The 13,087-nt window shown below is 52.4% G+C and overlaps 1 protein-coding gene across 3 annotated transcripts in view; it reads right to left on the minus strand.

The window, feature by feature from the left end:
* LOC116938948 (voltage-dependent N-type calcium channel subunit alpha-1B-like) overlaps positions 1–13,087 on the minus strand; it is a 217,121-nt gene that overhangs the window by 45,028 nt on the left and 159,006 nt on the right. For all 3 annotated transcript variants that reach the window (XM_076061005.1, XM_076061006.1, XM_076061007.1), the window contains exons 39-44: positions 9,865–9,981; positions 8,910–8,975; positions 7,213–7,304; positions 6,420–6,573; positions 4,469–4,596; positions 880–976 (exon numbers count right to left, since the gene is read on the minus strand). In XM_076061005.1, the coding sequence (XP_075917120.1) occupies positions 880–976; positions 4,469–4,596; positions 6,420–6,573; positions 7,213–7,304; positions 8,910–8,975; positions 9,865–9,981 (654 nt within the window). The remainder of the gene's footprint in view (positions 1–879; positions 977–4,468; positions 4,597–6,419; positions 6,574–7,212; positions 7,305–8,909; positions 8,976–9,864; positions 9,982–13,087) is intronic.

The raw sequence follows: 13,087 nt of genomic DNA on the forward strand, positions 1-13,087 counted from the left end.
AGCCAGCTCCAGTATGCCGGGAGGCCTGGGCTGGCTGGCTGGCTGGCGAAAAAACAGGAAAGTGCGAGGGGCGATGTTGCCATTTGCAAAGTGCTCCCGTAGTACTTGGTCTCTCCACTTCGAACAAGCGGCAACACTGGAGAGAATATACAGTCATCTCAGTCGGGATCGAACCCACTACCTCCTGTGTACCAGGTGAGGGAGTTAACATCTCGCCCTGTGGTTGAACGTCGAATATATAAATCCAGATTAAAATCCGAGAGTACGTGGGCTCTCGCCGTAAGGGGACCCCCCACCTTCAGCCTGGTGCTGCTCACGGATCATCACGGCACTTGAAGACGCGGACAAAGAGCCTGTCCAGTAGGCCTGGCTAGGGACGATGGCTCGCGGCGACACCTAGAGGAACGTTAGCGGCTACTGCGGTACAATCTGGCCACGTTATTTCAAGGATATGCCCTACGTGCCAATATGTAGCTGGCCTGTCCTGTCTCCTCCCATCTTCTTATTTCGTATTGCTGATGATGTAGATGTAGGGAAACAACTACAATTTCACATTCAGGCGGTCAAGCCAGACAAGGAGCAGCGAATGTCTCCTTCATATTTGTAGAACGGGCATTGCATCATTATATGTTGTACGGTCTGTTCTGAATGACCACAGTTGTACATTACTAGAGAGTTTTTAATGACAGTCTTGTCCCATGATCGTAATGAGAGAACAGGATGGGCCAGCTGCAACACAATCGTCCCCAAATGTGGTTTTATAAGCCAGCCTGTTCTCTCCCCGTACAATCGCAGGAGAGAGAGGACTGGACGGGCCGGCTACTTCTCCTCCTCATGCAGCGAGCACGGTGGGGGCGGCCATGTGCGTTGAGGCCTCACCTTGTACGCGATGTGCGCCGGGCAGCGCTTGCCCAGCCCCAGCGGAGGGGCCATGTGACGCAGCATGGCCTGCATGTCCGAGTGCTTGATCCTGCCACTGAACCGGTACACAGACGTGCATTCACAGATATGTGAGAGAATATAATTCAGTGTCATTGTGGACAATTTTAATAGCACATTGTCTCCTTCCCATATGTATATAAATACAAAAAATAAGAAAAATATTATAACCAAACACGGACTTCTAGGCTGTGAGTTCTCATTTTGTTCAGGGCCCGATGACCTCCAGCGTCAAGAGCAGGGAGTGTCCCTTCATGGAAAGTCAGCTGTGATTGTCCTATGCATAGACTAGCAATGGTGAATGGCCATTGGCGTACGGACCGAAACATTTCAAATTTTTGAGAATGAATCACAGATCCTTTTCTACGTCACACAATGCGATTTACAATTTACATAGCGGCTAAATGCTACAGCATCTCAGGTCACGTGTAAAGAAACGGGTGGCCTGTTGATTTAATAGAGAGACAGCAGGCAGCTATAGACAGATACAAACGAGAAGGTATTCAGCCTAGATTTAAACAGGGGCAGGGAGCAGACAGCACAGACGGCTGTGGGAAGGGGGTTCCAAGGGAGGATAAGGGCAGCAGCAGATGAACACATTTGAAAGGGCACCCTGAGTGGCAGCTGACCCTGTTGGCACAAGATGCCTCAAATCTGGCCTGCAAAAATGGGCATTAGTCTACCAGATTACTATGTGCAATTACAATTGTGTAATTTGCGGATGATTTTTCAAACTTCGCAAATGAGGACCATGATAAAATGGCCCACTGTTTCTAATTACATCAGGGGATCTTTGACGTCCACTGTGAAGCAGACGAGTATTTGTACGGTTTATAACACCTGCAGGATTAACCAGGGTGGCCTAACAAAATTCTGACCGGGAATCTCTGCGACAAGCGGCGAATGTGCTACTGCTGGGCCGTGTTACCACCTTTGATCAAAAGCCTTGGTTGCTGGAGTAAGAAGTGAGTGGAGGGGAGAAGAGTGAGATTAGAGGGGAGATGTAGGAGAGTGCGTGGAGGGGGGTAGAGTGAAACGAGAGGGGAGAGGTAGGCTGGTGAGTCCGTGTAAGATCTTGAACACAGTGATTGCGACCTTGAAATTGATCTAGGATTAGATTGGGCTCCATCGGCTGTATCGACATATTGGGATAATATAATTTAGTCTACAGGTGAGGTGAGGGATTTAGGGACATGAGCGATCTGGGGAGGCCTTACAGGAGAGAGCTGCAGTCGTCAAGTCAGGATGTGAAGGCATTGGTAAGGGTCTCGGCGGCAGCAGCAGCAGATATGGGGGATGGAGGAATGAGGACCTGCAGAGTTGAGAGACGCGGGACGAGAGTGAGAAGCTCAGGGTCAATTAACACTCCGAGGTGAAGTCATTACAGAAAGTGGACTTTCTTTCTAACGAGGAAGACTTCAGTTTCAAGTAATAAAAAATGAGACCGCGTCAGGACAGGATTCCAACGAGCAGACCACTGAGGCTGGGTTTATGTAGTTGGTGGCGGTGCGGAGCCGAGTGTCTTCATGTACAAGTGAAGGTCAACATGAAAACTGGAGGTGATTTTTCCAGGCGGGAGACGTATTGAGAAGGGCAGGTGGCAAACCAGAGAGCGGGGGAATTCTGAGAGTAGGACAGAGGGCAGTCCCCTTGTGCAGAGACACGGGGCAATACGCAAGGTGAGAGCGGAGTAAGGAGAGAAGAGATAGCGATGTCATTATCGAAGCGCTCACGGGAGGACGGAGTTGTCTGTGTGTCAAAAGCAGCAGAGAGGCCGAGCTCAGTGTTTTTTGGACCAGCTTCTGCAGTGGAAAATGAGCTGGCACCGCGGACGTTACCGTATTTGCGTGGCGCCGACATTCTCCCCGCACGGCTTTTAAAATGTTCTCCTGCATGTTAGCCATGTCACAGCCTACCCCCCCCCCCCCTTCTCACTCGTACCCCCACTGCATGAGAGGCGCGTATCGAGGAGCACTCGGAGAGAGTGATCCTTAGTCCGAGGAGAGATGGCGATTGCTCGCGGGAAACACGGGCTTTCTAAGATGCAGATCTGACACGTTACACAGTGATGGCTAAGTATTTGCGTGGGGTGCTTTGCTGGAGTGTGGTGCGAGTGTGACATCCGCGAATGTCAACACTCGTAGCTCGTGAGGGAAACAGGGTTAAAAGCTTACGAGGGAAATAGGGTGAACAGCTTATGAGGGAAATAGGAACAGGGGCATAAAAATATATTACGTTTAAACATTAACATACAAACTCTATTAATGCGTACATACATTGTATAGTATTATTGTGTTATTTAACTTACCCGTAATTGCCGATGAACGTAAACATGTTAAAAAGTGAAAAAAGCAACGAGCAAACTAATGCATATTATGCAGAAAAGTGATAAAATAAAATTATCAAGGGCAAGCCCTGGCGTGTGAACGGAGCGTCGGACAGAGGCAACCTGGGAGGCAGAGCAGCGAGCATCACGTGAGGGGGCGACTCTCCTCGCCCTGCCTCACCGCCATTCACACCTCACCACTTATCTCGTCGGGCAGCCGCGAGCTACAGCCGCGAATATTTAAAAACCCGACCCCGCCAATTTCAAATAGTGCCGCGATGAATCTGTCGCCAAAAACGCCACGAATGATGAAGCTCCAAAAAAATATATGAGCTGCCTCTCCTTCCCTCGACGGAAGAGCCCCCCTCTCCCCCCCCCCCAGGGTGGGCATCGAGCACTCCACCCTTTCACCTACACACGGCCAGGCGCAAAATGTTCCCCCCCCACCACCACGTTTTTTCTGTTCCCGCCCTAAGAAACCATCGACACATAGTTCCGAACTTGTGTGCTTACCGCAATAAAAACATAAAAAATACATACCTGTCAACCCATATGGTTTACCTGTATTCTTGTACAGTGAAATTGAGTTTGCAGGTCCATATGGCATATAGCCATTATCAATACCGGCAACAAATAGTCTATTTGTTTGTGTTTCTCCCTTATGATGGGACTTTGTAGGATGCACATTGAGATTTATAAGGGCACGGTGTGACCAATAAGGGTCTGAATTGGTCTGTAATGAGGTAGGCACTGATAAGGGATTGACAGGTATGTATATATGTGTTTACTGTGTGAAGGTTTGATACATCGTGACTTGCTGGTGCCCCTGGCTGTGGGGAGTGGGACAGCAGCGGTTAGCGAACTGAGCAACGAACACACCCGGGCCACACGAGTTTGATTCCCGCTCAGGGCCAACACCGGTGACGATTATCCGAACTGGTCCCGGGCCTCCCCTAGGTCGACTCGGCCTCAAATGAGTACCTGGTGCGGTGCGTAAACTTCGCAACTGGGGAGATAAAGGCGGCCAGGCGTGGCTGCTGGCCAACCCACCTCCTCGTGTGCCGTGCCAGCCTTCATAGGTGGTACTCGCTAACAGCCCGTGAAAGGCTACACAGAGGGGATCTTTGTCTTTATTTAGACAGATAACTTCCGACACGCGCGCGCAAGGACACCGCTGATCCTGGCCCACGCGAGCGCACGCACCAGGCGGAAGGATCGTACTCGGCCCACACGCGTATGAACTCCTCCAGGTGGTGAGGCCCGAGTATGGACGAGTCTCTGGTGAGGTATTCAAAGTTGTCCATGATCACCGCCACAAACAGGTTCAGCATCTGTTCGGGGGGGGGGGGGGGAGGGGGGGTAACGAAACGAGACAAAATCCACGTGACTGCCCGAGGCCTCCAGCTCACCAAACCAGCGGCGTCCGACAAAGAAGCGCAATGCAAAAGGCATCCCTTCATTCTCACAAGCAGACTAGAGAGCAGCGAAGCTAAATGACGCTCGCATTCGCTACCTAGCGCCAGCCAATGATAACGATTGGTGTGCACACAGTTACCATTGAAAATGATTGGTGTGCACACAGTTACCATTGGTAATGATTGGTGTGCACACAGTTACCATTGAAAATGATTGGTGTGCACACAGTTACCATTGATAATGATTGGTGTGCACACAGTTACCATTGATAATGATTGGTGTGCACACAGTTACCATTGATAATGATTGGTGTGCACACAGTTACCATTGATAATGATTGGTGTGCACACAGTTACCATTGATAACGATTGGTGTGCACACAGTTAACCAGTAGAGTGGGTGGGTGATAGAGTGGGTGGGTGGGTGGGTGGTAGAGTGAGTGGGTGGGTGGTAGAGTGGGTGGGTGGTAGAGTGAGTGGGTGGGTGGTAGAGTGGCTGGGTGGTAGAGTGGCTGGGTGGTAGAGTGGGTGGGTGGCAGAGTGGGTGGGTGGTAGAGTGAGTAGGTGGGTGAGTGGTAGAGTGGCTGGGTGGTAGAGTGAGTGGGTAGTAGAGTGGCTGGGTGGTAGAGTGGGTGGGTGGTAAAGTGGGTGGGTGGTAGAGTGGCTGGGTGGTAGAGTGGGTAGGTGGTAGAGTGAGTGGGTAGTAGAGTGGGTGGGCGGGTGGGTGGTAGAGTGGCTGGGTGGTAGAGTGGCTGGGTGGTAGAGTGGGTGGGTGGCAGAGTGGGTGGGTGGTAGAGTGAGTAGGTGGGTGGGTGGTAGAGTGGCTGGGTGGTAGAGTGAGTGGGTAGTAGAGTGGCTGGGTGGTAGAGTGGCTGGGTGGTAGTGTGGGTAGTAGAGTGGCTGGGTGGTAGAGTGGCTGGGTGGTAGAGTGAGTGGGTGGTAGAGTGAGTGGGTGGTAGAGTGGGTGGGTGGTAGAGTGGGTGGGTGGATTGAGCTGCAGGGGCTACACCCGTCCCTGCTTCCTTTTGCACTTGCCGGTAAGGCTCAAGACGCACGATGCCAACCCCAAACGCTTCTCCGGTTCGTGCGATCCTGAGCTCGGGACTCCCATGAGTTGATGTTGACGACATCGCATTGTTTAATTGAGGCTTTGAGAACGTCCTTACCCGTAAATGACTCCATTGGGATTGCACGCAGCAAGCAACGAACCCTAACGTGAAACTACTGCGGATCGTTTTCTGGAAAGACGGCAGCGCCCTCCTTCGCGATAGCCTCGCGCTACGAGAATTATTATCATCGACATACGGGAAGTATTGCGGTGACTCTTCCCCCTTCCCGTGAGCTCCACTCAATTGACTACAGTAAAACACCTTGGATTGCGACCATAATTCGTTCCGGAAACGTGCATGTAATCCAAAGCACTCGTATATCAGTTGTGATCACGTGACGCTCGGCAGTACAAAGCGTACACGTGCACGACTCGTATTGCAAGACCTCGCTCGTTTATCAAATTAATATTTACTTGAAGTTTTTGCTCGTCTTGCAAAACACTCGCAGACCAAGTTACTCGCAATCCAAGGTCTTACTGGTTTTTTCGTTTCATCAGGAAAGGTCCACCGAGCTACACAGCTCACGGAGGCGAATGCCACCCAACCGCCCACCGGAGCGGAGAAACCGCGCCGCTCCCCCCCGTACGCAACAATAGCGGTGGCAGCGGGAGAGGAACCCGCTCGGCGTACCAGGAAGGAGCAGAAGAATATGAAGGAGACGAAGTAGAAGTAGGCGAATCCGCTGCCACACTCCTCGCTCTTGTGGCGGCCGGCGAGCTCGTCGCACGGCCGTGGCGAGCGGCACGCCAGCATGATCTCGTGCCACGCCTCGCCCGTCGCACTCCTGGCAGCACCCACGACACGGAACACCGCAGCCTCGGTTCCACCACCGCCGGCACCACGACCACCGCCGTCACCACCACCGCCACCAAAGACACCGCCGTAACCACCACGGGCAGCACCACCACCACCGCCGCCACCACCATGACCACCGCCACCATTAAAATGCAAATCAATTTATAACATTTTTGACATGCGTTTTTCTGGGTTTTGTTGTTGTTATTCTGTCTCTCACTGTTCAAATAAACCTACCATTAAAATTATAGACTGATCGTTTCTTTGTCAGTGGGCAAACGTACCAAATCAGCAGGGGATCAAATACTTTTTTCCCTCACTGTACGTGACTTTACCGAAAGACCCAAGAATATGGATCCTACTACTATTGATTCACTCAGATACGTTTGTTTCCATAAAGCATATCATCGATGATGTATTGAAAGATGTTTGTTTGTTGTTGTTGTTGTCATTTGTCCATCATTCTTCTCTCAACTCATTGAATATAAAGTGGTACAGGACTGAGTCTCGTCTGGGTTCCAGTCTGCTTCCCGCACATGTGTGTGCCACCACTCACACACAGTGGGACGGAGGGGAGGGGCTCGCGACGGCAGCGTGCCTGAGATGATTTGACGGCGGAAAAGGTCACCTGAATAGAAGCATCAGCGCTTGGAAGAACGATCGAAAGTTGTTATGGCGGTTGATCCCGTAACCGTCATCCAGTGCTATATTGCCAAACACCTGCAAACGACAACAACATGAAAATCCACCCTGGGCCACGGTTCACACCTTCCGGTCACCGCCACGCAGGCGTGGGTTAAAACAACGACGGAATGCGCGCGCTTGTACACATCGTGTCTGTGGGCAGGGTTGCCATGTGTGTGTGCGTTTTAGCCGGCAAAAAAAAGCCTTGTAGCTCTTCGGATTTCTCCAGGATAAAGATTCTGATTCTGACTGTGTGGCGAGTGTGTATGTGTGCGTGACTGTATGGCGAGTGTGTATGTGTGCGTGACTGTATGGCAAGTGTGTATGTGTGCGTGACTGTGGAACTCACAAATCCTTGAGAGATGTGGGTACACATTCTCATTGGTGAGCTCTTCTGGTGGGGGCAAGGCGGCGTTGGCTGGGTGATATACCCCGCATGCCCAGCCACCGCATTTCGCAAGCATCTTCTCGGTTCTTTCGGTAAAGTCACGTAGAATGAGAATAAAACAATAAAACAAAATAAGACAATAAAATTCTCACGACGTTTCGGTCACAACACAAGTGGCCTTCTTCAGGTGAAGAAACAGGTCTATCCAGGAGACAGAGCTGTTTCTTCCACTGAAGAAGGCCACTTGTGTTGTGACCGAAACGTCGTGAGAATTTTATTGTCTTATTTTCTTTTATTGTTTTATTCTCATTCTACGTGACGTTACCGAAAGAACCAAGAAGATGAATCCTTGCAGTCACGAAAGCTTTAAATCGAAATAAAAGCATATGCTATTTGGCCGGATAAGAGGGGGCTAAACAGGTGCGACACGGGCTAGAGAAGAGATGGACTGATGAGGTAGAGGAGGATGTGGAGCTGAGTGGATTTGTCGCAGACCGGTACCAGCAGTGTCAATTTCGGCCTCTATGGAGGAGGTTCATGAAAGATGCTGCTGGGCAGTTGGAGGCAGTCGCCTTCCAACAACAGCGGAGGGCAGAGTAGCGACGCTCACAACAACGAGCGGAGCGCCCGGCGACTAAAATGCAGCAAGTTGGCACAGTGGGGGCACAGATGGCGCATTTGCCAGTCATCTCACTCAAGCCATGGCACCTGGGTCTGTTTTGTGACCACCTGCCAGCGAGCCTTCGACACTTCACGTGGCCTCAAAGTGCACTTGGCATGGCACGAGTGTTGTGGTGACGTCAGTGAGACTTAGTGGCAAACGGCGGTTGTTGTTGAGACTGTGTGGTGTGTGGTGTGTGTGTGTGTGCATGACCGTGTGGTGTGAGTGTGTGTGTGAGCATGTGTGGTGTGTGTGCATGACCGTGTGGTGTGTGTGTGTGCATGACCGTGTGTGGTGTGTGTGTGACCATGTGTGGTGTGTGAGTGTGTGTGTGTGCATGACCGTGTGGTGTGAGTGTGTGGTGTGTGTGTGTGCATGACCGTGTGGTGTGTGAGTGTGTGCGTGACCATGTGTGAGTGTGTGCGTGACCATGTGTGAGTGTGTGCGTGACCATGTGTGGTGTGTGTGTGTGTGTGTGACCATGTGTGGTGTGTGAGTGTACATGACCGTGTGGTGTGTGTGTGTGACCAAGCGGGGTGTGTGCATGGCCGTGTGGTGTGTGAGTGTGTGTGTGACTATGAGGAGACTGTACCTGCATGCCGATGATGGCGTAGATGAAGAAAAGCATCCCAATGAGCAGACAGACGTACGGCAAAGCCTGCAAAACACCACCCCGTCACGTCACGCGTACGCTGGAAACTAACTCGTCTGCCTCTTCACTGCGATGTAACATTTCAACATGGGCATCTAACACAGGCCTCATCCCTCTGGGGTCAACAACACGGGCATCACTTTGTGTTCAAAGTCAACCGTGGTCATCCTGTGGATAGACTCGCCCACGCCATAGTAAGGTGTAATTTCCACCACTGGCTGAGGATTGTAAGCACCTAATGAGCACCAATACATCAATGCTCATTTAAGCAGGAAATCACTTTGGCTTTTGAAAACCCAAGATTATGTAAATATTAGTTTCATACGCCACAGCGATCTATATATTTTTTATAATATCACAGGGTAAAAACCCTGGATGGACAGCAAGAGATGACCGCGATGCTGTGTAGATGCCGCGTCCGCAAGGCACAGCGCGAGCGAGCCCGCGTAGGCAGCGCCCACGCCCGCACGTATGTACGCACGTAACGTTACGTGTACTTCACGTAAGGTTACGCACGTAACGTTACATGTACGTTACACACGTAAGGTGACGTGCGCACGTAACGTTGCGTGTAACGCTCTGTGGCGCAAGTCAGAGCTGTCTTCCTGCTCTCGTCGCCATCGCCAACCACCTGACCCGTCGATGGGAATTCCACATTCCCATGGAGGGACAGCACTGCCATTCACTTGCCGTGCGAGCGTGCTCAACCTCAGTGCCAGTCTTCCAAGCAGTGAGCGAGAGTTAGCTTACAATGATCACAACCGAACTCAATCACGCACAACGATGATCAGCGATTTGATTTTTGTTGTTGTTGTTGCTCAGCGTTGAAATCTCGATTCATTTACGCAGCAGCGTCGCGTCGCCGCGCCGTCGCTTGGCATCAACGCGTGGGCACCTTGAAGGACTGCACGAAGGTCCACAGCAGGATGCGGATGGTGTAGCCCTGGCGCAGCAGCTTGATGAGGCGGGCTGCACGGAACAGCCGCAGGAAACTCAGGTTGATGAAATTGTTCTGCGGGGGGTGGAGGGGGTGGTAGGGACATGAGACGGGCCTCGGCGACTGGCTCGGCGCGCGCGCGAGAGAGAGAGGGGGGGGGGAGAGGCAGCAAAACGCATCGCCCGAGGTTCAACGCCCCCGCGGCGGGTGTGAGCTTCACAAGTAGAGACGCTTTGCCGCTGTACTTGAGAAAACAGATTCCGGTTTAACCCTAAATGTCCCCGTTTCTGCGTGCCGCTATAACCCCACCCTTGTCTCACCGGCACTGGAGGGGCCTCCAATTCAGAGCTGCTGCCGCCAACTCAAATGTTTGAAGAAAACATCACTTTCCAGAAATCTGTCCCATCTACTGCTTCCCTTTCCTCCGTGGAATCCGTAGGGGGCCCTATTGTCTCATTTGAAACTCATTTGTCAAACACCTCCACGATCCAGCGCAGAGTTTGGTTTCTGCTCCGATGTGAGGCGCTCCGTCGTGCGAGTCGAGCCATTGGCAACCACCTGAACCGGCGATGGAAATTCCACATTCCAATGGAGGGGCAGCACTGCCGTTAACTCGCCGTGCGAGCGTGCTCAACCTCAGTGCCAGTCAGCCAAGCAGTGAGTGAGAGTTACTGTACACGCAAATGTGCAATGCTCACGACTTCACTCAATCATGCACACGATTATCAGTGATTGATTTTTTTCGTTCGGCGTTAAAACTTCACATTGATTCCCAGCCACTTACCCAAGTCAACATTATCAATTATTTATGTTATGTTTGCAGCCCATGCTAACGTGCCATGGAAACGCAGTCATGAGGCAGCTCTCGAAAGTAATTGGACCGCAGTGATAGCGACAGAACGTGCACGCAAGCCGAAAGGAATTTATTTTGTGTCATGCAATTTTTTAAAATTACTGTATATAGAGTAGTGTCGAAGTAGGATCCATATATATAATAGAGATGGTCCTTGCCTATCGATCTGGCAGTTCATCAGCATGGGAGTTAGCCCCACCCTGCTGGTGGGACAATTAATGTCGAAATTGGTCCAGAGCTAACTCCCAGAAGGCCGTGGCTGAGGGGATGCGCATTTTTATTTTTTCACGTGGATAGGATGGGGGAAGGAGGCGTAGCGTCCACCTGTTTATCTGTCACCTACTCGTTAAACATATTCTCTTTGACGCCTTCGTTTTAACCATCCATTAAATAACTGCTGCATTTACAGTGGCTTAAACGCAGGCTGTTGAAGGCTTTCTGTCGGCTATTCGCCGGGACACCCTGACGTCTTGGCACACGCGTGCCCTGTCCGGCCCGTGTGCATTTTGCCGTTAGCGGCTGTGACCTCCTGCGTCAGGCTGTAGTGCGACATCTACACACCTCTTCAGTGTAACCCGTTCAAAGCCACCACACGTGCACGGACGTCCACTTAAATCGTGTGACGTTTTAGGAACGCGACGTTTGCCCGACTTATCCTGAGAGCAAACCTCTTTTTGCCCGCGGACCCGGAAGCGCGGCCTTAGCGTGCAGCCCGACGGACATGCTCTGGGAGGGATGTGATGACAACCACTGTGTGGACTTGCTGTTGTGGCCGTTTTGTGAGCGTGTCTGCAGCACGAGCAGGTCTGACGGTGCGAGTTCACAAGCACGACGACGAGCGTGTAAGTGGGCCCTGCTAATAACCCTGGGGGGTGGAGGGGTGGTGGAGGGTGGGTGGAGTGGAGGGGGTGGAGGAGGGGTGGAGTGGAGGGGGTGGGTGGAGGGGTGAGGAGGGGGGTGGAGGGGGAGTGGAGGGGGTGGGGAGGGGTGGAGTGGAGTGGAGGGGGTGGGGAGGGGGGATGGAGGGGGTGGGTGGAGGGGTGAGGGAGGGGGTGGAGGGGGAGTGGAGGGGGGATGGAGGGGGAGTGGAGGGTGTGGGGGATGGAGGGGGTGGGTGGAGGGGGGGTGGAGGGGGTGTGTGGAGGGGTGAGGAGGGGGGGTGGAGAGGGGGTGGAGAGGGGGTGGAGGGGGTGGGTGGAGGGGGGGTGGAGGGGGGCGGGCTCTGCATTGCAAGAATACGCAGATAGACCGCCCCCCCCCCCCCTTAGTGAGAAGTGAATACATCTTGCTCGCTCATGCTCAGCACAGGCATAACCACACACGTGTGTGTGTGTGGTTGTGTGTTTTAACGTGGCGTGTATATATAGCGTACGCGATGCGTGTGCTGTGATAGGCTTGTGAAGCGGTTAAAATGGAAGAGGAGCACAATTACCACTTGCTGATTGGTCCAAAGCGGATGAAAGGATGGGTTCAGTGATGGAATCGGATGGTAGGCAGGAGAGCGAAATGGATTACACAAACATACAACATACACACGGATGTTAGGGAGATATCGCGTGGATCACAAACGTAATCACATAATGGCAGGCGCTGGAATACACAACAGCAAGGCGGATGATTTGCAACACACAGAGATGGGTTTTTCCAGGTGAGTGGGCGGGCGGACTGCGCGCCCCCGCCCAGGTGCGCGCGCGCAGCCGCCTCGTCCCAGCCCCGGCACCGCGGACACTTCCACTGTGATCGCTCGCTCGGCCTCGCAAAGAGCGGTGGGGCAGAGCCAGCTGAGGCAATGCCACCGGGAGCCGATCGTTCACGGAGCCCCAAAGCGTTTGGAGCAATCGCCCAGCAGGAGTTTTAACCGTCAACTTTTGCCCGCTGGAGATTTCTGTTGCGAGTGGGCGTGCGTGCCAGAGGGGCCCGCGATGCCAGCCCAGCTGAGCGATGCGGGACACCGGTACGGGGGGGAGGGAGGCTACGGCACATCCGGATGAACCAATCCCAGCGCACGTGCTCCGAGGGGAGCTTTTAAAGCGTATGTTTTGCGTTGTGTTTTTGAACCAAGAGGCCACACAGCTTTGGATAGAAAGTAACGACATCTAGAGTCTGCACAGCGGCTCGTATACCGTGAACGAGGAACATGTGATTTCATGTCCCAGAGGTCAAACAAGCCAAGCGATGATGGACCGTATTCTCTGGAATAAGATGCACTCTTTTTCCATGTTCTTTTCAAGTCAATGTTGGGAATCCGTATAATAATTTGGCAAATATGTGCGTGCGTGTGTGGGCATCAAAGGCGGCCGGACAGGGTGCTTGGCATTCCATCTCCTT

Source organism: Petromyzon marinus, chromosome 5, assembly GCF_048934315.1.
Source record: "Petromyzon marinus isolate PM22_M1 ecotype Great Lakes invasive population chromosome 5, UKy_Petmar_22M1.pri1.0, whole genome shotgun sequence".
Taxonomy (NCBI): domain Eukaryota; kingdom Metazoa; phylum Chordata; class Hyperoartia; order Petromyzontiformes; family Petromyzontidae; genus Petromyzon; species Petromyzon marinus.